The 27041-nt window shown below is 42.5% G+C and overlaps 1 protein-coding gene and 1 long non-coding RNA gene across 4 annotated transcripts in view; one reads left to right on the forward strand and one right to left on the reverse strand.

The window, feature by feature from the left end:
• Window positions 1-27041, forward strand: part of PIGQ (phosphatidylinositol glycan anchor biosynthesis class Q) — a 61194-nt gene that overhangs the window by 29113 nt on the left and 5040 nt on the right. For all 3 annotated transcript variants that reach the window (XM_019493062.2, XM_019493061.2, XM_014597442.3), the window contains exons 4-10: window positions 1568-1688; window positions 9932-10058; window positions 11129-11282; window positions 14100-14211; window positions 16207-16287; window positions 17277-17391; window positions 23438-23499. In XM_019493062.2, the coding sequence (XP_019348607.1) occupies window positions 1568-1688; window positions 9932-10058; window positions 11129-11282; window positions 14100-14211; window positions 16207-16287; window positions 17277-17391; window positions 23438-23499 (772 nt within the window). The remainder of the gene's footprint in view (window positions 1-1567; window positions 1689-9931; window positions 10059-11128; window positions 11283-14099; window positions 14212-16206; window positions 16288-17276; window positions 17392-23437; window positions 23500-27041) is intronic.
• Window positions 1688-27036, reverse strand: LOC109284505 (uncharacterized). The gene is made up of 5 exons (XR_002091984.2): window positions 26535-27036; window positions 19682-19785; window positions 5341-5406; window positions 3897-4047; window positions 1688-2004 (listed from the first exon to the last, which is right to left on the reverse strand). It is a non-coding gene; the product is annotated as an uncharacterized LOC109284505 (long non-coding RNA).

Here is a 27041-nt window from a genome sequence, read left to right on the forward strand (position 1 = left end):
TGCACCCTTATTGATGTCTAACGCCATTGTCAGTCTCAGGTATGCTTATTGGCCCATGTGCATTGCTCTTAAAGCAGTGACATTACATTCTTTCATTAGATGCAGGCTAGGAATTAGTAGACGGGGTATTTCCATGGCAGGGCTTCCTAGCATGGTCAGAGATGGTGGAAACATAACCTTAGGAAACTGGATTGGGATGTGCTGGCAGAGCTGCACAAGGAAAGCTTGTACAGCACCTTCATATACTCTACCTGACTATAGCTAGTTCTGTAGGTCCTTTTATTCAATCACTGTGGAAGTAATCAGATGAGAAACAAAACTGAGGTCTTAGGACAGGTTCCACAAGGGTAGGAAGCTACTCCCTTACTCCAGTCTTTTGGAGGATCCTTCCTGAAGCGACTAAAGATGAGGAATTTTCACAGTGGGAGCTACAATCAAAGCAACAGAGAAAAATACATACACACAAGACCCACCCCACATTGAGTAGAGGAAGGAAAGGCAAAGATCTCAGAGATAGAGTTTGAATCACCTATGGCCAGCGCTTTGCAAATCCTAGTAAGTGGGACTTTCAAATTCTACAGTAATGGGTTTTCAGGGAATACTGAAAAATAGATTACCATATTTCAAAGTGTATTAAGTCAAGTTTTGAAGCCCAATTTTTAACTCTTAAAATTCAACCTCAACTTATACGTTGTATCACTGTCCCTTGTGAGCAGTGCTGGGCTCTGCGCTCAGCTGTCGCAGCCCAGGCAGCACTGCTCGCAGGGGATGGGGCCGCATCAGCCGAGTGCCAAGCCTGGCCCCATCCCCTATGAGCAGCACTGTGGCATGTGTCCACCCCGCTAGTGCCTGGTCTGCAGTGAGGGTGCACAGGCACCAGTACAAGTCAACCCCATATTTCTGATCCAAAAAGTTAGGTTGACTTATACACTGGATCTATTAAATTCCTAAATATTTGGATCAGAAAAATGGGGTTGACTCATACACTGTGTCAGTCTATAGACCATGAAATATGGTAGTAGATTTTAAGGCTAGAAGTAACATTCTCATTGTATAGTGTGATTTTTTCTGCCCAAGCCAGGCCATGGAATTTTATTCAGAAATTCCTGCATGAGGGGGAGTTTAGTCTATCTTATTTTGTAGGTAAAAACTATTTAACCCAAGTATAAGCAGTTAAATGAAAGCATATCTTTTGGAAAGACCTCCAATCTATATAACTGCTCTAAGTGAAAGCATGAAATCACAAGTTAAATGCTTACATTCTGCCTATCTCACCCTCCCATAATGTCATTCCAGTTTTTTACGTATGGATACCACACACATATACACAAAGACTATTACTATTATTTTTCAGTACTGTTGGCTCAGAAAGACTGCTGCATTTAATCAAAGACTGCGGCATAGCAGTAATATAGCAAACAAATCCCTCCCTATACCTTTGGTAAGTGCCTGGTATCCTTCATTGCTGAAAGGTGCTATGTAAATTTAGCTGGTGATTGTTGTTACTGAAACAGTAAGCAGCCTTCTTCCTCTGCTCTGTCTTTGTTTCTCATTATCCGGAACACAGGAAAGCCAACATCTTTGTTTCTCTCCTTGCTGACGTGGCTCTGGGGATACTGCTGATGTCCTGGTTGTACAGAAAGAATCGGATTGGCCACCTTGCTGACACACTCATCCCAGCAGCTGATGTAAGTCTGGCTGGAACTGTTCATGAACAGAAAAGAAGCCCTGAGTAAAGTCACAAAAATCAGGTCTCCTCAAACTAATTAAGTCTTCATATCAAATCCACTGAGGCTAATCAGAGAAAGCATAGCTCTCATCCTAGTATCCAATTAATATTAATTAGGTGTTTACTGGAAGGTATTTCCTCCTTACAGCATAGCAATTATATCATGAGCACAGTTAATAGCTCTGAGGCTGGAGAGTGAAGTCCTTATCAGGCTAGATACTTTGAATATGGAGTTAAGAGGAAGTTCCGTCAAGTTGTTGTTTTTTCTGGGGCGTCTGAAGAAAAGAAAAAAATAGCCCAGTTAGGTTCCAGAAACCATTAGACTGATGAGAAAAAAAGTTTGAAGAGACAAGGCAGTTCTGCTCAAGAAGAACATTTTGTTGGTGAACTTGAAGGTGGTAACTTTCTAGGGTACATAAAACTGAAATCCTCTCAAAGACTCAGCATCTTAATGGCAAACTGGCAAAACTTACCATCTCCTGTGCTGCTTTTTTTCTAACTCCATCCCTTATACCCACTATAGGCCCTAACTGCCTAGGATAAATTACCTAAAGACAATCATATCTTGTAACATCCTGGTTTTCTGATGTGTGGTATCTTATATTTTGAATGTAACTCAAATACATATAGGAATTGCAATATAACCATAGTACCAGGGGCACGATAAATAATTCTGACCCTGGAGACTAGCTCACTTATCAACCGTCTCCTATGAAAGCTTATGTCTCTCAGAATGAGTTAAGTCTTTAATGTGCCATCCTGCCATGCCTTCAATCCAGGAAACTTTATTAAGGAGTTAGCTCTTGTTTAACAATCCTTTCATCTAGAGCAGGGGTGCTTAGCCTCCAGCCCATGGGCCAGATTCTGCCCACGGTGTCATGTCATCCAGCCCATGGAGCTCTTCCCAGGTCCAGAAATTTGGCAGTGGGGGGGCAGTGGCCACCAGATTTCCAGACCCATTTCCAGAATGTTTAAGAAAAATTAAGAATAGTAATTTCTGAATGAGGTGCCCAATCTCAGCATGCAGGGTTGGATGGGGACAGCGCTGGATCCCAGGACCCAATCCCAGTGTGAAGAGCCTCCAGGGGGCAGTGCCAGGCCCCAGGGTCCAATCCCAGTGGGTGGGAGGTAGTACTAGGCCCCCAGGATCCAATCCCAACATGTGGAGGGTGGGAGGGGGTGGTGCCAGGCCCCCAGAGCCTAATCTCCTGTGTGTGGGGCAGGGAGGGCACAGTTCTGGATCTCATGGCCTAATCCTTGCACACAAGGTTTGATCCAGCCCATGCACCACCCCTGTGCGACTCATCTGACCTGTGGAGCCAAAAGCTTGAATGCCACTGATCTAGGGAATACATACATATATAATTGTGTGTGAATGTGTATATGTATAAATTATTCTGTAAGAGCTCCACCTTCAGTAAGTAAAGAACCACTGACATTTAGGGTTACCAAATTTCCAGTTCCAAAAATGAGAACACCTGTCAGGGGGACACCTCACTCCCTACCCACAGCTCCCTGGTCCTGCCAATACCTCTCACTCCCAATCTGCAGCCTCCTGTCCCTGCTGCTGCCCCCCGTTCCTGACCTACAGGCCTCTGGCCCTGTCCGTGCCCCTCACTCCCAATCCACAGTCCCTCTCCTCCCCCGAGCCATGCTGGTGCCCCTTGCTCCTGACCTGCAGCCCCCTGTTTCCCCCCCAGCTCTGCCGGAGTGGGCCCCCAACTGCCCCTGTCCTGACTGGTCCGAAGTGTGGTGGCTCCAATTTGTGTGGGCAGTGGACAAGTGAGTCTGGCCCCAGCACGGGTGGGAGGGAAGAGGGGAGGCCTGTGGCACCCTCTGTCCTGAGCTGGGTTTCCTGTGCTCCCAGGCAGCATCTCCTGGCTGGCCTGGCCTCACAAGCAAGGGCACTGATCCTGGTGCCGCTGACCTAGCCACGCAGCTCCATGCTGTCCTCAAAGGGCCTCCATCCCTCCCCCCTGGAGGGGCAGGTCCCAAACCCCTGCCCTGCCACAGCCCCAGCACTTGGACAGCTTCCCCCAGTGCCAGCAGGCACCTGCCCTCCCTCACACACCCATCCCCTCCACACACCCCTGACGTGCACACACATCCAGCCCCCTGGACAGTCCCCAAGCCCTGGCCCTCCAACCCCCACCCCCCACAGACTTACCTGCATCCAGCTGCCAGGGCTGCTTCCATGACCCTGCTAGGCTGCATGCCAGCTATATGTGTGTCCACACGAAGATGCACGTGCACCTGCTGCCTCCAATCACCAGTGGAGTGGAACAAAATCCCAGACCTTGGTTTAGATTTCAAAAAATCTGCCAGACAGAGATCAGAGGGTTGAAAAAGAGGACATACCCAGGAAAACCCAAACATATGGTAAACCCTAGTGGTGTTGTAGGAAATTGAAAAATACAGTACCATATTTTCTCAAATAAACATGCACTTTTCTCCCCAAACCAGCTAGGAGAAATTTAAGTGCACATTATATGCAAGAAATGTAGATCCCCATGCATCCAGAAACTTGGCCGTGGGGGAGAAGTAGTAGCATTAATTGCAATTAATGGCAATTAATACTGCCACCGCTCTCCAGCTGCCAAATTTCCAGACCAGTGGGGAGCCCCTAGGCCAGATGATGAGGCCTGTGCACCAGCTCAAGGCAACGCATAGAATCTGGCTGTGGCTGGACTGGCGCACTGGATTGGGCCTGCATGTGCCAAATTTGACACATGGCCCCAGATCCAACACATGGGATCTGGCCCCGATCCAGCACATGGCATCAGATCCAGTGAACACCCTTAGACCCTGTGCACTGGATAAAATCAATACACAGGGTCTGGTTGCAGCCAGACTCAGTGCACAGCCCTGGACCCAGCATGCCGGGTCAGAGCCAACACATGGCCCTAAACCTGGTGAGCTGGATTGGGCCAGTGCATAGGTTCATGCCATGGCCAGACTTGGTATGCAGCCCTTGATTGGACCCAGCACATGGCCCCAGACCCTGCACACTGTATTAGTTGGCGACCTGTCTTTTTTTTTTCTTCAAGCTGTCTGTAAAAACCAGGATGCATATTACATTCAGGAGCATGATCTCTACAAGAAAATATAGTGAGTGCAGCCAGATCTTGAGTTGCAACATTGAGGCTATGATGCTGTATCTCAATATGGGTGTGGTCTGTCATTTTGACTCAGACATGTCAGCAGGTGATGGAGGTTTTGATAAAGTTGCACAGTGTAAGCCCCTTTTCCTTTGTGTCTGGGAAAGAGGAATGGCTCTTGCCATCTATGTCTTCATGGCTCTTCTCAGGAGTCTTCAGTTTGTATTTTCAGCTTCTAAATGGAAAGGTATTTTAGTTTGCCTTGTGGGGAATTCTAGCAATTTGTTTTCTCCTTCTCTTCTCTTTATTGGGAGAAACTTGCATCTCTCCTATTGCTGATCCATTTGCTAGGTTCTATAATCTAACACCATAATGGGCACCATGGGCAGCATTCCAGGGATCTTCTTTCTACACATTTTCCATAGAACCTAGACACAGCAAGTAAAGTGTCTATTGTTCTCCTACCATACAAGTTACACATATCTGTGGTTGTAGATTAGCAGGGCTACTTACACAGTACTACTTTGCTGAGTCAAACTTTCAAGGGTGGCTTTAGTTTCAGTCATTTCTTTGGCCAGACTGGTGAGAAAAGGAAAAGAGGATGATAATAATTAGAGTACATCTGTACCCTGCTAATGTATGCTTTGACTGTAAGGTTAATGTGAGGTATATCCTCCAAATCTTTTTTTAAATTACTCATCTGAAGTTTTTTGAAACATTCTGAAAAAGTTTTTAGCTGGAAGTTCATTTGTCCTCTAGTGCTGCCCTTAATTGCTCAGCTTTCTGAAATCTTATTTATTTGCAAGTCCGAGAGTAAGATGAATTCTGGCTAGGTTTCCACATGCACAGGTGGATTTGAAAAGAATTCCATCTGCCCAGTGTCATCGGCAGATGGACTGTACTTGAAATGTGTTGGACCATATCACTTTTCCTGAATGGCCAGGCTATAAGAATTTATCATTCTTTCAGTCATGCAGATAAATCATTCTCTCCCGCCTGCAGGCTGTAATATCTGTTACTTCTTCCTGACTCTCTACAAAAGTAGTCTTTAATGCCTTTGAAACAGAGAGTGATGTTCACTTCAGTGAACTTTCCTAGCAATTTGATTTGTCCCTTGCTTTTCCAAGGTGTTGCTCTGTAGGTATTTCCATTGGCAGATCTAAATTTTTGAAAAGAGGAGAGAAAATGGTGTGGTGCATCATGTTTTATAACTCAACACACATTTTTCTCCACATAAAAAGAAAATAGAAGCTTTACTAACATGCTAGAGGGCTAGGGATTTATTATTCAGTTTAAAATTGAAGCAAGATATAAATATAACTTTATTGGAATGTGCATTCATTTGTTGTATCATACATTATGTATTAAAAACACAACAAAGTAGGCAACAATAATACAAAGATGTTGTTTCTTTAGTCCTGTAGCCATTAGAATTAAATGTACATCTCTTTCAGATTCATAAAAAAAAATCAAGCCTTCTTGAGCATCTTGACAGTGTAGTCAATATTTCACAGAAGGTTATTTCCACACCTGAGTTAATGTTTCTAGCTAGAGTTAAAAACAGCTTTCAGGGTTGTATAATAAGAGCTATATTACCAGGAGCAGCTAAAAAATAGTAGAATTGCAGAAAAAGAACAATTTAGTTAGTGGAACCTTAAGACCATTAAAAAAGGAGAAATGGTTGTTAACAGCTGTGGAATGAAGAATTTAAATGGAATCAGGTAGATTATAATGAGCCATGAAGTCAGGTGACTTCCTCACTGCTGCCTGAATAGAAATGCTGCTGCCACTTCCAGACAGTTGGTCTTAAACTTTGGGTACACCAGGAATCAAGGAGGAGTGAAATTGCACCCCACCCCCTCCTACCCTGGGATCCATCCCTGGGTATCTCCATCACTGTTTGTGCAACTTCATGCTACTTACAGTTTCTACGCACTGGTTTCTTACTGTTTAGTTCTTCTACTTACCAGGCATTAGATTGGGTCCATAATTCAATGGCAGCCTTTTCATTGACTTCAGTGGTCTTTGTATCAGACCTGAAGTGCACGTAAAAGATGCAGGTCTGCACCGTCCAGGGAAATGCCTCCCTGGTGACTTCAGCACATGTGGTGCTAACCAACATCATTTCATTTCCCATTTCAACAATAAAATCTCTTCATAGCCATTTTGCAGTGGGATTCTCTCTGCTGCTGCATCTCCATCTGGTACACATTATCCCCATCACTGAAACTTTCTCAGACTGGGGGAAGTTTGCCACATTTGAGAGAAACTTTCACAATTTTTGTATAATGACTTTCTTCCCCCAGTGTTCTGTGCTATTCTAGTTCTGATACGTGCACCAGATCTGCTAATGGCATTGGCCTCTGGGCTTCTTGCATTAGTATGTTGGAAAGTAAAAATAAGATTCTTTAATCTCTTTTCTACAGTGCTTTGCTTTAGAAAAAACAATCACCTCAGTGTTATATCAAAAAGCTTTTAACTATGTGAGAAGGAGTGTGATGTTTTTCTTGCTGTCTCTTGATATTTACCTTCATAACAAGACTCTTCTTGCCCTTGCCTCTCTCTTCTGGAAGTGCCAACATGTTTTGCTACTCGTCTCCTCTTATGTATGCTATTTGGAATCTATCTGGGTTAGACTTTACAGGACTTATCAAAACTTTCTTCCCTTTTCACAAGCCTTAGTTTTAGGACAAAACAATAACAGGGAAGTCATTTTCTCATTTTCCAATTGCCAACACTCCAAGCTCCACCTGCTTATGTGAGAATCAAGCTGTGTTCTGTCCCCATCATTCATCACCCCAGTGATAATGATCCTTAAATCAGCACTTAACTGGCAATTGTTGCTGTGGCAAAAAGCCATCAGTGGCTCCAGCTCCCTCTTTCACAGCTTGACTGGCAGTGCTGTGCTGACTCTAATAACAAGTTGCTTTTATCAGTAAATGAAGCAGATGTGATTCAGAGACACCTGGGGAGTAGCAGTGTGCAGAGTGAAGGGCCAGTTTTAGAGTCAGCTGTCAGAACATAGAGTGGTGAACACAAATAACCTTCTTTATCTATTTTGTGTCTCCTACACTCATTTCTACTCCCTTTGCTCAGCCCACGTTTCCCTGATGGCAGCTCCTGATTCTGTCTTCTCACAACAAATCTACACTAAGTTCCTCACTTCTCTGCCTTAAAGAGAAGCACACCTAAGCCCGTATGTTTTCTATGCAGTATTGTGGTTGTGAAAACTGGATCCCTCAATATCAGTTTTATATAAGCCTCTAACCTCTATGCTTTGTGGGGAAGAAACCGGTTAATTATCTGTCACTGATCCTGTGCAGGGTATAACTCCACAAAGACTTCTGGAGCTATATTAGTGATAATTGGTTACACCCCAAGCCAGACATTTAAAATAACTTCCATGCTAATTCAGAAGCAAAACAAGGAGTGAACGACATTATTTTGAAAATTGCTATTCTGGGGCTTCTATGAGGGTCAAGCATAGAAGCCTGAGCCCTTTTTATAGTAGGCATTGTACCAACATATATCTGGTAGACAGTGCTTTTTGAGCAGCTCTGATTTGCTCTGGGTTTCTTGAGATATCCCAATGGGGCCCTGTTGCCTCCTGTGTCATTTTCCTTTGATCTTGCATCCCCAACAAAACCTCTAAGTATTGAGAAAAACAAATGGGCTGCAATTAAACAAGACAGTGATTCCACTGTGATCTGATCTTAACCACTTCAGCTTCTCACTCTAGGTTGGTGATGTTCCCACAGCCCCTTAATGAAATGACTTCCATGTAATTCACTTTGTTTCCTCAATTAATGTGAAAAACATACAGTATTAATGACTACAGCAAGAGGACTGGATTCTTAGGTCATCTCCTAAGTCTGTTTTTTCTTTCTGTTGATCAGTTCTAAAGCATCCATCAGCAAAATAACCACAAAACACTACATCCTGGGGCCTTGCTTTGAAAGCCCTCACCTTCAAAAGCAGCAATACCCAATGGTACCTTATAGGAGTGTTGCGCCTTAGTCAGAATATAACTCTAAACTGTAGCCATCAAAGGGCTTCAGAAATATTCCATGCTGACAATGACCTTGCTCAAGGACTGCTCTCAAACATTTAAATATTTAATTAAACTAAAAAATCCTTTTGCTGAACTACAGCTCTAACTCTTTAAATATTAAAAGAGATCTATTTATAAAGTATCTAGCACGTGTCTCTCCACAACAAGGGCAAAATTCACTGGTACAAGCCAGACCTAGCTTGCAATAAGATATTTTAAGGGATGCAGGGGCAGAGAAAATCAATGTGATGTACAGTCTATCCTATTGTGAAACAAAACATTGCTCATGTTGAAAATGTAGCTTGCAACTGTGCCACTAAACTAAACATATTGTGCGTCTGTTATGCATAGAAAATTATTACTTTGAAATTACTGACATCAAGGTGCTTTTTAGAAGAGATAATTAGCTGGCTAGGAAATCCTACATGGAAGCAAAGGACTTGTAATGTTTGCCACAACGTAGTTAGGCAAAATCAGCCCTGTAGGTTGTGGATGACCTTGTCTGTTTACCTTGCCATACAACTAATGCACCTTGTCTCTGCTGTGCTTTTTACAGTGGGATAGCTAACATGCATTAGTTATTTTATGGTAAAAAAAGCATACCTTTTTGTTAACGAAGCTATAGCTTCCAGCTCCTTTTGAAAATCCAAGCTTATTTGCATAAATTTTACTCAAAAAGTTACATTTCCCCCTCACTCTTGAGTATTCGATCATCTGTGAAAATGTATCACTGCCTGCACTGAAAATCACCCAGTTTGCTCTCCTACGTTGCAAAGGTATTGTCAGAAGTGTCATCTGTGATCTGATTTCTGACTCAGGAGAATTGGGCGCCTGTGTGGTGTTTATCTAAAAGTTCTGAAAGGCGCTCTTCATCAAGCTGCATATGTTGTTTCTAATATAGCTAATGTAGGGGTTTTTTGCATCCATGAGACAGTATTTTTCCTCAGAGATTGTACAGGAGTGATGAGAAAAGGCTTTTGTTGCATCTGAAGTGTTGCCTATGTACAGTATAACCACTTTGCACTCTCTAAGATTGTCATCTTGTGTTGGCAGCATGTTGCTAAAGAGCTCCAGGACCTGCTGCAATGGCTAATGGGAGTGCCAGCTGGTTTAAAAATGAACCGAGCTTTGGACCAGGTGCTGGGACGGTTCTTTCTGTACCACATTCACCTTTGGATTAGTAAGTACGGTTGTTTAACCTTTCATCCTAACCTTTTCACAGCTCTCTCCCTAGTGTCTTGTGTTGTCCTAGAAATCTGAGTCAAAGTGTGTCATTGCAAGGACATACTGGTTTGTGATTCTTTCTGATTTGGGAACTCAAACCAAAATTGGGTTCCAGGTTCCACACAGGGAAGCTATGTGAAATAAGTAAAGTGCATAGATTTGGTACTTGGCAAAAATTAAAGGGCACAGTGAAATTAATTAATTTGGCACCAGTTATGGCCTGTGTCCAAAAGAAGATTCCAGAGCTGCTTCATCTTTGCCCTATAAAGGGTAGCTGGACAGGATGGGGGTGGGGAACCTTATTTTTGGGCTTGAAATGCAGAATCCATCCTGTAGCTGACTTCAGTTCAGTGCATGGCCTTTTTAAACTTGTCATGAATGCATCTGTATCTTGAAATAGAATCTCGCTAGTGATAAACAAATATGTGCATGTGGGAAATAGTCATGTAGGACAAAGCTTAGCAACTGTGACTAACTGTTAATGAATCAAGCACAGCCTTGTTTTTTGCTCCACCTTGAATAATGGTCAAAGAGGTTTCATGCTACTAAATATATTGCATAGACTTCATTATTTTGTAGCAACTGCTTTGTGATGGTTTCTGTTGAGGTAGGAGAGCTGGATGAACGTGTATCAGTAAGGATTAGCATGTGCCTGAAAAATTTATCCCAGTGGATAGCAAACAGAAAATCTAGCCAACAATGTCAGCCACATATGGGAGTAAGATGGCCACCTTTGCACAGGGTAAGCGGATGTCCCCAAGCTTCTCTACACCTGCTACACCAGGGCAAAGGGAATTAAGAGTTAAAAGGGTGGGAAGTGCCAATCATTGTAATTGGAAGGTGGCAATCTAAAAGCACTTCCCATTTTTACTTTCATGTCATCTTGGCTTTGATCTCTGAAGCAACATTCTTGGAGGGACCGGGAGGGGGAGAGGCTGACTAGGCCATCAAGAATTTTCTCTCTAGAGGCTCCAGCAAGTGGTGAAATACCTCTTGTACAGTGTAATTCTTTCCAATTTCCACTAGGCTACATCCACCTGATGTCCCCCTTCATTGAGATGATCCTCTGGTATGTTGGCCTGTCAGCCTGTCTAGGTTTGACTGTGGCTCTTTCCATCCTCTCCGACATAATTGCACTCCTGACCTTCCATATCTACTGCTTCTATGTCTATGGAGCCAGGTGGGTGAATGTGATTTGTTTGCACCATCAGATATGCCCATCCCCAAAATCATGTTGCGCCCAGTTAGTCCTTGGTGGGATCCTATTGACTTTTTAAACCACAGATGAATTTGGCCAATTACATTATATCCAAATGACTGAGTCTGAATATACAGAAATATCTGTCAGAGCTATGTGGGAACCCTGTGGGATATTAACTATGTAACAGCTAATTGTCTATTCACTCTGAGCAGTTGGTTAGAAAAGTAAAATTACCCATAGTGGATGAATAAAAGAGAGCAAATTTTCCAAGAGTCTTTGATTTTTGCCTCTTCCTGCCTTTTCCCAGCTCCCAGTGGCTGGGGGGTGAGGAGGTGCAAGGAAATACCTCATTTTTAATGTGCTTCCAGAAATGCACTGCCTCTCCTTTGCGGCAGAGATTTGCATCTGTTTGGAGTAATCTATCTAGAGTTTCAGTTGCACCTTTCAGATTGCCCGAATGATGGTGAATGACTTCTGTGTTACACCCCTTGCCCCACTAGAGGGCCACCTGCACTTTACAGTCACAGAAAAGCGGGTGTGAGCTGAGCAGGCAAGGGCGTGTAAGAGAGAGAGGCTTGTTTGTCGCATTCTATATTGAGTGTGTCAGAGTTATTCTTGCGAAACGAATTCAAAACAAAGCATGTTTTTGCTGATGCTTTGCATTAATATGGGTGCATCCTTTGGATCATAAAGTGCAACAGGGAATAGCAGTCCTGACAGAGAAGACAGCATGCTGAGGGGATGAACAAGAAATCTTCTGCCTGATAATCACTAGAGATGCCACTCTCCCCTCCCTGGAGTGGTGAGGAGGGGAAAAGTAAAGTACATTGAGTAGAACTGAGTGAACTTCAGAGCAGACAGGTAGATGTCACAGGGAATACCGTAGTTTAGATGTATAGAGGAATGCTGTAAGCAGAGGGTTTAGGATTCATAGCAATCCTGCCTAGCAGGAATCTCATCCACAGAGCTTTTTTACTGGAAATTCATCTTTCAGGCTGTAGAGCAGATAAGGGACTTTCCCTTCAGTAAGAAGGTCAGGATAGGGGAGGGAGAGAGAATAGAAGCAGTTTTTATATTGTTCACTTCTAATTTATGTGCTTTAGAATGGCAGTCTGCAGGGTTCAAGTGTCCTTGTTAGAAGCATAGCTACCTATGCCTGAAGCACAGCAAACTTGTCCAGCTTCACAGGACACTCCTTAGGGGGAAAGGAGAAATGATAAGTGAGCATAAAACTCTCACAACCATTAAATTGCCACAGAAGCCTCAATTCATGCAACGGAGGGGGGTGGGTATTGCAACAGCTGTATGCTGCATTAGTGTTACATTTGCTAATCAAGGCAATGCAGAATTCAGAGTCCTAATTTTAAAGTGAATTCACTACATTGACATGCAAATGAAAGCAGGCATGTGTATACAGATAGACTGTGAAGGTGTGGCAGGTGCAGTATTAGGTATGCATGCTTGAGTGCATGGGAGTGGGCAGGTGTATTATTAGTCAGAGGAAAGAGGCAAGTCTGCACTGGTTGAAGCAGCTGGGATGTAAGGCCACAAGGCTAGACTTGTCTTGGGGACACTGTGGGTTACTGTGCTGAACTGAGCCTCCCTACCTTGGCAGCTTTATGCAAATCTTGTTAAGCTGTTGGTGATCCTTCCAGCTGACTTCCTTTGTTGTGTAAGACAATTCACCACTACTTTCACAATAGTGGTTTAGAGTTTTAGTTGATCATATATTTTAACTAGGATGTCACACACTCTGTGGGCTTCTGCAGGCTGAACCCTGGACACACCTCCATTGTAGCCCACAGGCTGCACCCTCTGCAATGCCTTTCCATCCCCTTCCATTTCATGGCTCCTCTACAACTCTTCCCCTGGCAGGTGGAATCCCCTTCACCCACCTGGGGTTCTTTGTGTCCTCCAACTTCCCCCATGTGCCAAAGGTGCAATGCTTATTCTCTTTCTGCCAATCTCTCCACTGTGCACGGGGATCTCTCTGCACCTCCCTTCCTCTCAAGCAAGAGTCTGTGGCCCCATTCCTCCTTCCCACTCCAGAGTTCCCTACACCCTCATAATTGGTCTGGTAGATTATTCTGAGTGTCATAGTATCAACATTGAATAGATGAGGAGAGGTGAGATGCAATGGTAATAGGTGCCATCAACAGATTGCTTGATCTGTAAACAATTAGAGAGACGCTTGAAGCTGTGGTTTGCTAAATAAGTTGTAGAGGCTCCATGTATCCCTCATTTCAGTTCTCTAGTTTTTCCCCAAATCTAGACATTTATACCCAGAACATTCCTTGAAATTTTGGAACTGATCAAACATTCCAAAGTTATTGGGTTAGATATAGACAGGCACAGATAAGATGGGAAAATGACATCAAGCTGTGTACATTGCTTCTCAAAGTCAACCAGTTTCACATGAAAATCTACATTAAAGGAAAATTGAGGTCACAACATCAAGCAATCAAAAGTAAGAGAATGCCAGAATTAAGGTTGTGTGTGCCCCCTTGTGTATCTGCATTATCATGGTCTTTAATTACATGATCACATGCTGCTCTTTTCCCACAGGGCCCCTTCCTCATTCAGTGCACAGGCTGGATGGTGCCATTGATCAAGCAGTTATTCAATATTTTGTTTTATCCTCATTGTTCTTTTTTCTTTTTTTGCTTCCTTCGGTTTACATAACTTTAGCAATTTAGTGCCCTGCTCAACTGACAGCGTGGAGAGTGATAGCAACTGTTTCTGTTGTGGCTCAGGAGATCTTGGTTCTAATTCATGGTGTCCCTCCTCTTTGCACAGGCTCTACTGCCTGAAGATTTATGGGTTGTCATCTCTCTGGCGCTTATTCCGTGGGAAGAAGTGGAATGTCCTGCGACAGCGGGTGGATTCCTGCTCCTATGACTTGGACCAGGTAGTGGCAAAGCATCAAGCAAGTGCTGTATTATACTCTGCAAAGTCTGCAGCATGGCGTGATCCTGCCTCATTTAAAGTCAGGGTGCAGTCCACAGGCTGCTCCAGGGCATCCAAATTAAGTACAGATCTTGGCACATTGCCTGTTTGGCTCCTCAAGCGCAATTTTGGACTCTTCTTCTATACTGCAAATCCAGTATACAGTCCTGGATACTCCACAGACCTCCAGAACCAGAAGTTGTCTATACCACTTCTGCTTCTGATTGGTGTATCTGCTTTGATGCAGTGCTGTGGCTGGGCTAATTGCCCCCTGGCTACCTCTGGAAGCAATATAGTTATATTCAGATAGCACCAGACTTTGTCTTCTCAGCAGGTCCTTAGGATAGTGCCTGGCAGTGAGGGGACATCGGAGATGGGGGAGGGCAGCCATTTCAGGTTTCATTTTTCAGATTCAGGACCAAAGTCCCATTTCAGAGACACTGGAACACAGCCCTGAGATTCAGGGCTGTTGGTTGCTATAATTATTTTTCAGTATATTAAAGGATCCTGATCCTGGGAGGTACTGAGCACCTGCCAGGAGCCCTAGTGACTTGCATGGGAGTTGAAGATACTTGGTGCCCCTCAGAACATGGGTAGGGAAGGAGATACGGAGGAGGGAGGCAATTTAAATAATATACCAAGTAAGTGGTGCCCAGCAGTGTTGCCATAGTAACACACTTCTTTGTGTTCCTATTAAAAGACCCTATTTATTTCACATTCAGTTGGAGGTTGGCCTACGCTTTTTCACCAGGATGTTGAACACATTTTGTGAAGCAGTGCAATCTACCTTTCAAACTGCAGTGCTAAAGAAACAATGGGAAAGTTACACAGAGCCAATCTGTTCTCTCCTTATTTCAAAAATATCATAAAAAAGTATCACTCAAATGGGGCCAAGTATAAGAATTTGTTATTTAATAGTTTCAGTTGCTTTGAGATGAGAATTGCAGGTGAAGTGATAAATACCATAGACTGGCAGGATGAGTAGCTTCAATGCAGCTCCTGACCTTGTCTTTTTAATTTCTGCTGAAGCACTATTTGGTAACTTATGAGAGCAGCTCATCTTCAGCAAATTGCAACAGACAAACTTAGGCCTCTTACACTCATACTGGGACAACCCCACCAGGACAGGAGAGGAAGAGCAGCAGTATCAGAGATATTCCACTATTTTAGGGTTCTTTCTCTTTGCACATGGATAATAAGAATGTGTTTGGCATGTAAAAAAACTAATTCTGCTGCTGTTGAAACCAGTGGGGGTTTGTCATTGGCTCAGGTGGGAACAGCTTTTTAAGGCACAGACCTTAAAAGACTTTCTGATATACTAACACAAAAAGGCCTTGCTAAGCAACAGCAGTGATGTGAGAAAGGAGGGTGTACTGGGGAAAAAAATCCATTAAAAAATTGTTGGTTGGGGTGGGTTATGGTACATCTCTGCTTACATGCATAAAACTGTGGCATTGATCTCCCTTTGAAGAAGGGCTCTCCAGGTATTTTCTCTTGCAATACACCATGGTCATGTTCTGTTTCTGCAGAAATGGTGATCCCTGGATTTCCCGTTTTGGAAAATGTAATCTCAGATTAAGAATGTGATCCTTAGATGGCACAAATCAGTATTGCTCTGTGACTTCTGCTGCAGCTCTGCTGATTTGTATCAACTGAAAAGTTGGGTTCTAAAAAAAAAATAGAACCCTGGAGTAGTCTATCAGGGAGTCATATGCTGATAGGATGCAATGTATTTACCCATATTGCATGTTGAGAAATGGAACCTTACAAAAGGGGTCATTATTGAGGGACGTTACTTATTCAGGGTAAAAATGTCTTATTCACTAGCAATATGGACTTAGAAGTAGTGTGTTGGGATAAGTGTTGTGAACCTCCTGTCTCTGTAATCTAAACATTTCCTAATCTTTACATGTCTTGTACTGTTAATAACATTTGCTTATTATTTCTTTTTCCCCAGTTGTTTATTGGCACTTTGCTATTTACGATCCTGCTGTTTCTTTTACCCACCACTGCACTGTATTACTTGGTGTTTACGCTGGTAAGATTCAGCCTTTAGAGATGGTCACATCTTATCTATGTAAGTGAAATATACACTTGTCCGTTCACATCCATATACAAATACGATAATCATAAGACTGTCCTGGGAAGGGTTCTCATACAGCTGACATGCACCGAGCAGATGGAATTCAGGACGCATACTTGCCTTTCTCTGAAGGAAATTCCCAGAAAATCAAAGTCATTGGGACAATCTATTCTACTGTCTTTTCCCTGGAGTCATTTTTAATCTTTCCCTCCCACTTCCTGGGGTGACTGCCCTTCTGGTTTGATCCAGAACTTTTCCATCTGGAAATTAACCTATTTCATTAATACTTACTTAGCCAGACTTTGGTGGAAAAGTTGGACTCATTTCCCAATCCAGCCAGTACCATTTGAGGCTTGGATGCAAAGTTTCCCACTAAAGCCTGTAACCTTCACATAACTTTAACATCTTATTTGAAAGGAGCAGGATAAAAATAGTATAGGTCTCCAAAAAGTTTGACAGAAAAAACTATAAAAAGTAGTACAACAATGGAGAGTGCTTGAATTAGGGGAAGTTTAAATGCTCTATAAAGGGATTTTTCAGTTAGAAGCAAGCTAGTTTTATTCACTGCAAGGGATACATGGTTTTGCATCTATTAACCACAGCTGGTAAGTGATGGAATTTCTTAAAAGTGGAAGTCTAATTCCTCACCTCTGTCTTTAATATTGCATTCCACTATTTTCAATGGCACAAAAGTAGAATATATCTCATGCTTTTGAAGGACAGAGTCTATGCAGCCACAAGCACCTTGATTATTATTATAGATTTAGACCAAGATTGTCAAGGAGTCTGATTCTCAGAGCTCACTCTATCCAGAAATCAACTCTAAAAAACTCTGTTTTAAGCTGAGTGCCCACAAATTTAGGCTGCCAACATCACTAATTGTTTCTGAGAGTGTAAGCCTGTTTGCTCATCTTCATCGTGCCTGTCAAACTGTTTCTTTATAGCTCCGTCTGCTTGTGGTGGTTGTGCAAGGCCTGATCCATCTGCTAGTGGACCTCATTGACTCTCTGCCCCTTTATTCAATCTTGCTTCGGCTCTGCAGATCTTACCGACTTGCAGGTAGGTACCACATCTGAAAACTGGCAAGAGCTCTCACACTTGTATTCACAGGGGTGTTGTTAGGGGTTTGATCTGATATTGGGATAGCTTTTTGTACTGAAAAGTAAAAATTACCTGAAAGCATAGGCAATGCATAGGGAGGAGCACACGCCTCCCCCGAGATTGGCTGCCACCAAAGCCACCACCAGCTTCTGCAGGCAGTTACCACCCCCCCTCACTGCTGCTTGCTGCTCACCACCATGGTGCCCCCCCAGCCATTCATGCCTGCAAGACACTCAGGGTTCCCAACACAAAAGCTATGCAGTTGTCAGTGCTACTAAACAGTTATCTTAAGATACTGGATAATAAAGTCAGTGGAAAGTAATGTGATGCTAAAGCAGAATCAGAAGCAGTATAGCAAAGCATATTGCAGCAGAAAGTACTGTTCTCCCAGACAACTTTTAAATTGGGTTAGCTGTTTTTACCTACTGACCTACTGGGTCAGCTTAACAGGATCTGCTAGCAACCTCAAATCCTCTGGAATTCTAAGTTGTTGCTAAATTGTGGGGGAAATTTTATTTTAATTTTCTGCCATCTGTTCTTGGCTTGAAAACAGGATAGAAGAACACCTTGAGAACCTGTTCTTTTTTATTTTAACAAAATAGAGGATGAAAGGGGATATGATCACCCTTTACAAGTACATTCATGGCATGAATACTAAGGAAAGAGGAGGAACAGAAAAAAGAGCTACAAAATGGGTATACATAAATGGGTAGCTATAAATGTAGGTCAGAAATTATAAGAAGGTTTCTACCTGTCAGAGAAATGATGTTTTGGAATGGTTTTCTGAGCGAAGTTGTAGGGCAAAGAACCTGAATCACTCTAAGATTGACCAGGAAAAGTTTATGGAAGGAGTGGTATGAGAAAACAAGGAGTCCTATCTCAACAGTCAGTTTGCATGATAGGTAAAATAGTGTATTTGTAATCTCCAGTTGGGATACAGAGGTAAATTTCTTGTAGTATGTTGGGGATTATGCAGATAATCCCATGTTCCAGGGTTTTTGTTGATCACCAGTAGGGGCCAAAAAGGATTTTTTTCCTTTCATTAATGTTATTAGCTTGGGAGCAGGGAATAGGTATGAGGTTATGTTCCTCTGAAGCACTGGGATGTTGGCCACACCTTGGCCAAGGCTTTTTGACTAGAGGGCACTGATGGTCCTTCTGAGACTTAAAAATACATGGGTTCCTGGCTAGAAGATCTTGTTTTCATTCAGATTTGGCATCAGAAAGGAATGTTTTCCTTAAGTCCTATAGGCATGGACCATGGGCGATTTTGTTTTCCTCCATAGCATGTGGCATAGTCCTATTTCTAGGATCTTTTGATCATATATTAATGATCTGCTTCCCTGTCATTGCAGTGACAGGGCATTGACACTGCCCTCATTCCCCTGCTTTTACATATTGCGTGTTATAGGGTGCTCTTGATGTTTCAGTTATATTGTACTTTTTAGTTGTGTATGAGGTTTGAAGTAGTGATTTTGGGGAGTCCCTGGGAATTGTCTGTCTAGAGCACAAAGGACTGGACTTGATAGCCTGGGGGCCCCTTCCCAGACCTATATTCATATATTCAGAAGGGCTGTGTCTTCAGTGTAAATTGACATAACTTGGTGAACTTTTGTGGAGCTTTGCTGATTTATATTAATTAAAGAACTGAGCTGAAATGTCCAGTTTAGTTTCAGAACCAGAGAACTTTGGGTAAGTAACAAATAAGCATCCCTCCTTTCAGATTAGCCTGTGACCATTTCAAAATTACTTTCTGCCATGCCATGGTTGACAATCATTTTTGGGACTGGAATTAAGGGTAATACTGAAGTGGGTTTAGCTGAAATTAATTGTAGATAAACCGTTGCAAATCAAGAAGGGCTAAACCATAAGCTCCTGTATGACTGTGAATCAGGGAATTCCAGATGCAAGAAACATAGAGTGAAAGAGCTTGGTCATCACCAAGTCAAGGCCAATCATGAACTGAAAAGGAAGCCTGAGGCAACTGATAGCGGCTATGTCTGTTAGTCTCTTTGGAAATATGCCAGGTTTTGGGAGTGAAGAGATGAGGAATTCTACTGATTATGTTGCTTTTCAGTGCCTGCCTTCAGCAGGTCTCCATGCATTTGCTTGCAGGAACTTAACTTTTTAGGAACTGTCTTTGGATGCCAGGAAATCCAGCTAAAGACAGCTGTCCCAATAGATGTCAGGTAATTGATTAGAATGAAATCTTGCTGTGAGTGGTTTAAAAAAACAGTGCAATACCAACCATGATGTCTTCTAACTGAGGAAACAGGAAAATGCATCAGACCTTCTCTTCAGGCAAGACATTTTGAGAGGTCATCTCTGACTCAGGTCAGAAGAACATTTTATCTGAGAAGAGAAAAGAAAAGGTCAAATCAGCTTAAAGGAAGGATAGCCCTTCAAGAAATCTTTCCTGCACATGTCCAGGGAGGCTGGACCCGATGATCTGTAAGGTCCCTTCCAGCCCCTAACAACTATGAAACTGCACACCACTCATTTGTTTCCTTGCTGCTGCTTTTCTGTTACCAATTACAGAGTAATGGCCTGCAAAAGATATCGTCCCAATAGTATTGCTCTTTTGCTGTAGGTTCCTGATCAGTTAGTTCTGGAACTGTTGTCAAAGTGGTTCCACTGCCTTGTATGTATTGCTTTCCTATCAGGAAGGGTTTAGTGCACTTTTTAACTACAGTTCAGTGCAGTCCTGGCATCTGGCCTCTGATTTCCTTGGCTCAGACTCTGAAGTGAGAGAACACTCGTATTCATGATGTCTAAGTAAGCATAGATGAATAATGGTCCATCCACATATACGTGGAATAATATGTTTTTTATAAAATTTTGAAAACATATCAAATCTGTAGTTCTCCACCCAAGAGCTGTGTACACCAAGCAGAGGCTAGCCAACTGGAAAAAGTTATCTTGGAATGGGGTCTGCCTGTTTTGTTCTGGATGTAGAGTTTTGCTCTTGGAATGGTATAATGCAGTAAATCAGGCACTGCACTGGGGTTCAGGCAACTTAGCTCAGTCATTAGAGTTTGACTTCCAACAAGTTAGTTAACTTTTCTGTACATCTATTTTCTTTTATACTCTTTATTGCAGACTCTTTGTGATTCTTTAACTAGCTTAGGTTGTTTTTGGAAATTTGATATCTTTTATTAGACCAGTGGTCACCAACCAGTAGGTCTCATTCCACTGGTAGATCTCGGAGCCTCGTGTAGATCTCAGAGCCTCTTGGAGTTGATCCGAGGCTGGGGTGGAGGGAGTGCCTGCATGCATGAATGCATGCACCACAGCCTGCAGGTCAGTCCATGGGGGAAGGAAGGTGTGGGGGCTAGATCAAGGTCCCTACTGTGAGGGACAGTGCCGCAGAGGCAGGAGCAGGGGTAAGTTGAGTGGGGCCCCGACTGGGTGGGACTTATCTGCTGGGGAGGCATGCTCCCAAATAATTTTTTCTCCCTCTGCCTTGATCTGCCCCATCCCTCCCCACAGACTTACCTGCTGGGTGGGGTGGCGGCAGCGGCTCATGATACATCTTGGGTTGCTTTTAAATGCCAAAGGTGATCTCCTACTTAAAAAGATTGGAGGCCACTTTATTAGACCATTTAAAATAGTTGGAAAAATTCTTTTTTGCAAGCTTTCAGGTACAAACACCCTTCGACAGGCTGAGGAAGTGTTTGCAGTTGGTCTGTGCTCTTCCTGGATGGAATAGAAGCCAGAGGCCAGTATGCATGCAAGAAAGCCTGTCAGTGAAAATGTAAATTGAGCCAGTTAACGGGTGAGAGACCAGTGTGCGGAGAAGGGGAATGTAGACCTAGTGTTGAGAATATAGCTGGTAAATAGTAGACAGGTTACCTGGGGTATCAGATGTTAGGCAGGTTATAATGTATCATAAATCCAATGTCTGTATTTAGCCCATGACTTTTTGTAACTAGCCTAGTAATTCTCATGGCCAGGATGCCATGAGATTAGCACTGAGAGATGTGCAAACACCTACACATGATTCCCAACATAAATTCAGAGATTTTAACCAGGAATCTGTAGTGTCAAAAACATTCTGACTTGTTGTTGTCTTTCTGAGTTCTTTTGCAACAAAAGAGGTGGTCTGTTATTTTTCTGTAATAAAAAAAGAGTAAAAACTAAGAAATGGCATTTTCTGAGAGGTATCTTGAGCCTAACAAGAGGTGCCTTGAGTCTAAAAGAGTTGAGAACCACTGACCTAGCCTACTGGGGCTCCAATATCTACTAGAATATAATTAATGATTAACGCGTTGCATAAAGTCAAACAAAGAAGTACAAGCATATTCTGATTTGTCTTATGTTAGTAATAATATAAATGAAGCACAGGGAGCACAGAACCCTGAACTCTAATCTTGCCAGGTTAATCGAGAAGATGGTTTAGGATATTTCTGTTATAACAATCTGGAACTTACTGCGCATTTTTACTCTTCATATAAAGTTAAGTGCTCAAAGCTCTCAAACAGTCTATAAATAATAGTGTTAATTTATAAATGAATGTATTTGTAACTTAAGCCCTTCATATATTTGTTAATGGCTTAGGATCTTAATTAAAATTTTCAGTTCAGAGACAATGTTAACTAGTATTTGTGATAAGAGACTGTGGGGCCAGAATTCCTAGAAGATGGTACTTGTTCAAGTGAGCAATCTCCTCCTGTATCTTCACCTAGATAGTACATCCTTGTTTGGCCTGCAGGAATTCTCTTCAGCATTTAATGTTTTTTGATTGTTGCTGTCCTGTCTCAAAGAAGTTGCCTGCGTGAAGAACAGGCCTTGAAATGATTAGTTGCTTCCTCTCAGCAAGTCCTTGCAAGTAACTGGTCCTTTTTCTCCTAGTCCAGAGCCCAGATTTGCCAAGGCCCACAAGACTCAACCTTATCCCCTCATTTTCACCATCTGTATGAAACTGCTAGTGGAGCTGATCTTGCAACATGACCTTTAGTATTCAGATGACACTCTGCATCTCTCTTATTTCATACATAAACACTTTTTTTCTAGCTTTCTTCAGTGACTGACAAAAATAACTGGATGGCAGGATAGAGCTGAACCTAGCCAAAACTGAAATGATCCTGGTTGGTAGAGGAAAGTTCTTTAAAGAACTTTCACTCTGCTGTAACATATTGCATCATCAAGGGAATCTGTCCCCCTCTAAATATAAAGTATTCTCCCAGTTTAGAATATTAGTAAAATGTTGTTTATTTACAGTATATCATACCTCAAATCCAAAATCTTTCCCATTTAACTTTGATTTCCTAGGGAACTTAGTTAGGCTTGATGGGGATAAAGAAGTGAGAGACTGGATGGTGGTAGCAGTGGTCAGTAGCATGTTGAAAATACCTGAATGGATTAATTCTTATCAGTAATCATTGATTGCTTTGAATTTACTCAAATGCCTCTGTGTCAATGACCATCCCAGCCCTTCCCTCACTTAAGCTAAAAGCAGAAGGGAGTCTAGCACATGAACAGCAACCACAGCGCCGTAGCAAGGTGGGGGCGAGTGGGGCAACCACCCCAGGCACCAAAGCCAAGGGGCACCAACAGATGCTGCCCAGCCAGGGCAGGGTGCAGGACAGAGCTGTGAGTGGCTTGCTTGGGGGGTGGGGCACGGGGACGAAGGGAGGGCAGCTCCTGCCACTCTGTGTTGTCGTCGCCCCCCTGATCTGTGTAGGGCAAGGGCGGACTGCCACTGCAGGCTTTGTCCCGGGTGCCAAACTTCATTGCTACAGTACTGAGCAACCATATGAAAAGTGATTAGTAGCAGAGTTTTCTGCCCCTTGATAGCAGAGGATGGGCCTTCCCCCTGTTTTGACAGAATGTTAGGGACTAATAAAGATCTTTGCAGTTCCTTTGTCATTTGGTTCTTGTCGACTGACTCCCATGCTTGATTTCTTGTGTCATTTTTAGAAAATCTCTGCTCAATAATTGTGCTGAGAAGAGAATGGGGGTTGTTCTCTTCCGTCACAGGTTGTTTTGTTGCTTTTGTTTTCAGCTGGTGTGAAGTTCAGAGTCCTTGAGCAGAAGACTGGAAAACCTCTTCGGCTTCTAATGCAGGTAAACCATGAGTTGCTTTGCACATTCAGTTATATTCTTTGCTGTAGTATTGTCACCAGGGTTGTCCTTAAGATTCTTACTGCTTTCAGAAGCTTTCTGTTACCCTTCCCAAGTTTGGCCTTTAAGACAAAGGCCCCTTTCAGAATTTCAGTGTGGGATATGGAGGCGCTGGAAGCATACCCCACCTCACTATGAATGGTTGCTGTATCTCTTCCAGCTAAGTAGTGTCCCTTGCCTTTGCATGCATTTCATTGGCTCCTGATTTTATTAGAGGCAACATTCTGAGTGCTACAAAATGAAACTTGAATAGTTGTGAGTAACATGATGCTCCTCCACCTGTATAATTATAACCTAATGTTAGTACTGGCAAATGTCAGCTACAGACGTCCCGGACATCTGTAGCTGCACCTAATCAATGCTGTGCATTGTATGTGACCAGAGAGACCATCTGAACCCAACCAGAGTGAAGAACAGACTACCGGAACCAGCTCTAGTAAGGAGACCTTCTCTTGCAGATAAGCTAATAAACATCAAGTAACTTATGGCCCAGGCAATATGGGGCCCTTCTGATGCATTCTTAGTTAGATATGTGGGATGCTACATGATAAAAAGAGGGAAAAAGTCTACTTTTTTTAAAAACACCCTCCATTCTAAACCCCCTGAGGAACAAACGTTCAAGGGAATTTTTTTCTGAAAATGCGCTGACATATAGTGACAGTCAATTTCTCATAACATATGGAAGTGTGACAGTGAATCAATGATGCATCTATTTTCTGACCCCAGTATAGTCCCACTGCATCGGGCAGTTGACTTGCTTGCTTTTTGTAGTGCTGGTTTTTTTGTGATCCTGTGTTATGGGCAGACCTGGACAGCAGTGAGCCAGTTTCTCTACTACAGTCATGATCTACCCAGTGCATTAGAAAGAGAGAAAACAGCTACAGCTTTTCAATTCTTTTAGCTCACTCCAGTTCTCTTCCGGCTCCAGCACCAATCTCTACATACAAGAAGCTCCGTGGTAGGGAAGATGTAGGCAATTTTTACTCCATAGGAACCACAGGAGAGTATAAAAGCAACATATGGCCACTGTGATTATGAAGTATGGTAGTTGCTGCTTCCAGGGAAAGAGATCAGGGATTAGTTGGAGGAAAAAGGGTGAACAAAAGCGCTAACCTAAGGACCATCACAGAAAGGAGTTTCCTAGAGTGTGATACCTCTCACTGTAGTAAGAGAGGCTCAAGTGTAATGATCTCCTCTGTGCCCCTCTTCTGCTGATGGAAAATAGGTAGATTATCTGTTAAAGATGCCCTCCTATGGTCATGGTAATGACATGCAGGCTTATCTTAGTTGTACACTTTGTAATACCTTTGTCCCAGTTTTCATGAGGAGCTTGTGTTGTGTCAGCTCCCCCTTACGCCCATGTGTCTCTTTACACCATGGAGTAGTATTTCCCAGTATCTTCCCTGTGTGTGCAAACTGGGCACAAAAATTGTAAATCTGGAGGACTGATGCATTTTTACTTTGTCCCTATATCAGAGCATTGAGAAAGTTTAAACAGAAACATGGTAGATCAGAAACCAATGGCAATATTCTGACAGACCATAAATATTTCCAGACTGAGTGAAATCAGATTCTCTCCGCTCCTGTTCTCTAAAGGTGCTTATACCCACCATATGGTTCAGCAAACCATTATTTCTTTTCTTTAAAAAATATCCATGTAATCAGAATTTAGAATCCAGATAGAGGCATATTGTTAGTGGCAAGATGCTACTTTCATTCCACTGGCTGCTTAAGTCACTCCATGGTGTCTTAGGTGACTTAATATTTACTTTGGGTTTTAGAGTAATTTATTTTTGTAAACAAATAAAACATATGTCTGACTTTTAGCTAGTGGCTTAGCTGTCCTTGATGTCATTACTACAAAAGAAACTTCTGAGGCGTTGGATTCCCTACAACTTTAGTCCTTTTCTGCACGTTCTGCCAGAAATTTCACCTGAGACAGCACCCTGCTTGGAAAGGGTTAAAAAAAGAGGAAAGAAAAAAGGAACAATTCCATGATGAAAGAAAGGATGTATATTTTATCAGTGCATATAGCTTTGAACTGTAGAAACTGCATAAAAGGAACACAAGAGAGCAACTTCCCTAATGAACTGGTTGCTTTTACACTTAAAATAGGATAGTGGGATGCTTTTACACTGTGCTGAGTTGAAAGCTGATTCTTGTTATCTGTCAGGCAAAATTCACCCCTGTGACAGCAGCCTTCTGCAGAAAGGGGAAGTGCAACCAGAAAAGCCTGGAAATGCTTCATCCAGATAACCCAAACTACATAGTCAGGATGAACATTCAAGATCGCTTGCTCCCCTAGCAACAATCCCTTGTTTCCACACAAATGAACCTGTTTCCAGCTAAGATATGATAATATGAATAGAGCTGAGGAAATAGCTGGTAATAGTTGATTCAAATGTTACTATTATTTCTTTTGGTGAATTGTCTGTGACCACATTGTGATTCTATTGAATTTATTCAGATTTACCATCCAGTAATTGATGGAGTTAATTCTTGGTCAATAGTTTGTTAAGAGCATTTGAAATCTGAGTTACAACAGTTAGTATGGGTTGGACATAAGAGCATGGGATGGCATGAGAGCATTCCCTCTTTGAATGACCATCGTTCTTGGGTTTCTGGTAGGAAGGCTTCAACACAGTGCTACAAGATATTCTCAGAAGTAAACTGGAAAAGAAAGAACTGCCACATGGTGACTACATAACTGATTGAAAGACCACAGGCAGCAAGTAGTAATGAATGTATCAATATCAAACTGGAAGGAAGCATTAAGTGGGATCCCACTGAGCATCCCTGTCTCCCAGATAGTACTAGGGAATCATTAAAGCACAATTAACCCTTAAATGGAACATGAAATATGAATGCAGACAACTCAGTGTCTTAAAGTCAAAGTCTAACTTTATTAGTACAACAAGTATTATCTTAGTAGTTTCTGTATTCAGAGAGAGAAAAAACATTCAATACAATAATCTCACCCAATCCCAGATGTTACATTGCTCTTCAGAAAAGACAGCCACTCAGTTCCTGGAAGCAAAGGGTACATCATGGGCTGGGATGGTCCAGACAGGTGTAGAAGGCTGGATTTATGACAACAACGATGACAAACTTTCTTGTTCCCCCCTTTTATGCTTTTCTTCAACTTCACTCCTTTGATGACTCTTTGCTTGTGGATTGGTCTCTTGGCACTCAGCATACTGTCCATCTTTTATCCCGTCAGCATATTCCTTTGTCTAACAGACCCATCACAAGCAGACCTCTTAATTTGGCCTTTTTCTGATATCTTACTTTGGGCATTGTCCATTGGTCTCTCTTATCATCTTTCATTAATATATCCAATCCTTTCATCCTCTGATTCACTGGTTAGTGCCAAGTTCAGTTAATTGGAGCTGATAACAAGGCCATTGCTATGTTATGTTAAAAAAACTTCTCACAGTGATAAAAAAGAAAAGATATAATATAATGAGCACTATGAGCTCTACAAA

Source organism: Alligator mississippiensis, chromosome 13 (genome assembly GCF_030867095.1).
Source record: "Alligator mississippiensis isolate rAllMis1 chromosome 13, rAllMis1, whole genome shotgun sequence".
Taxonomy (NCBI): Eukaryota; Metazoa; Chordata; order Crocodylia; family Alligatoridae; genus Alligator; species Alligator mississippiensis.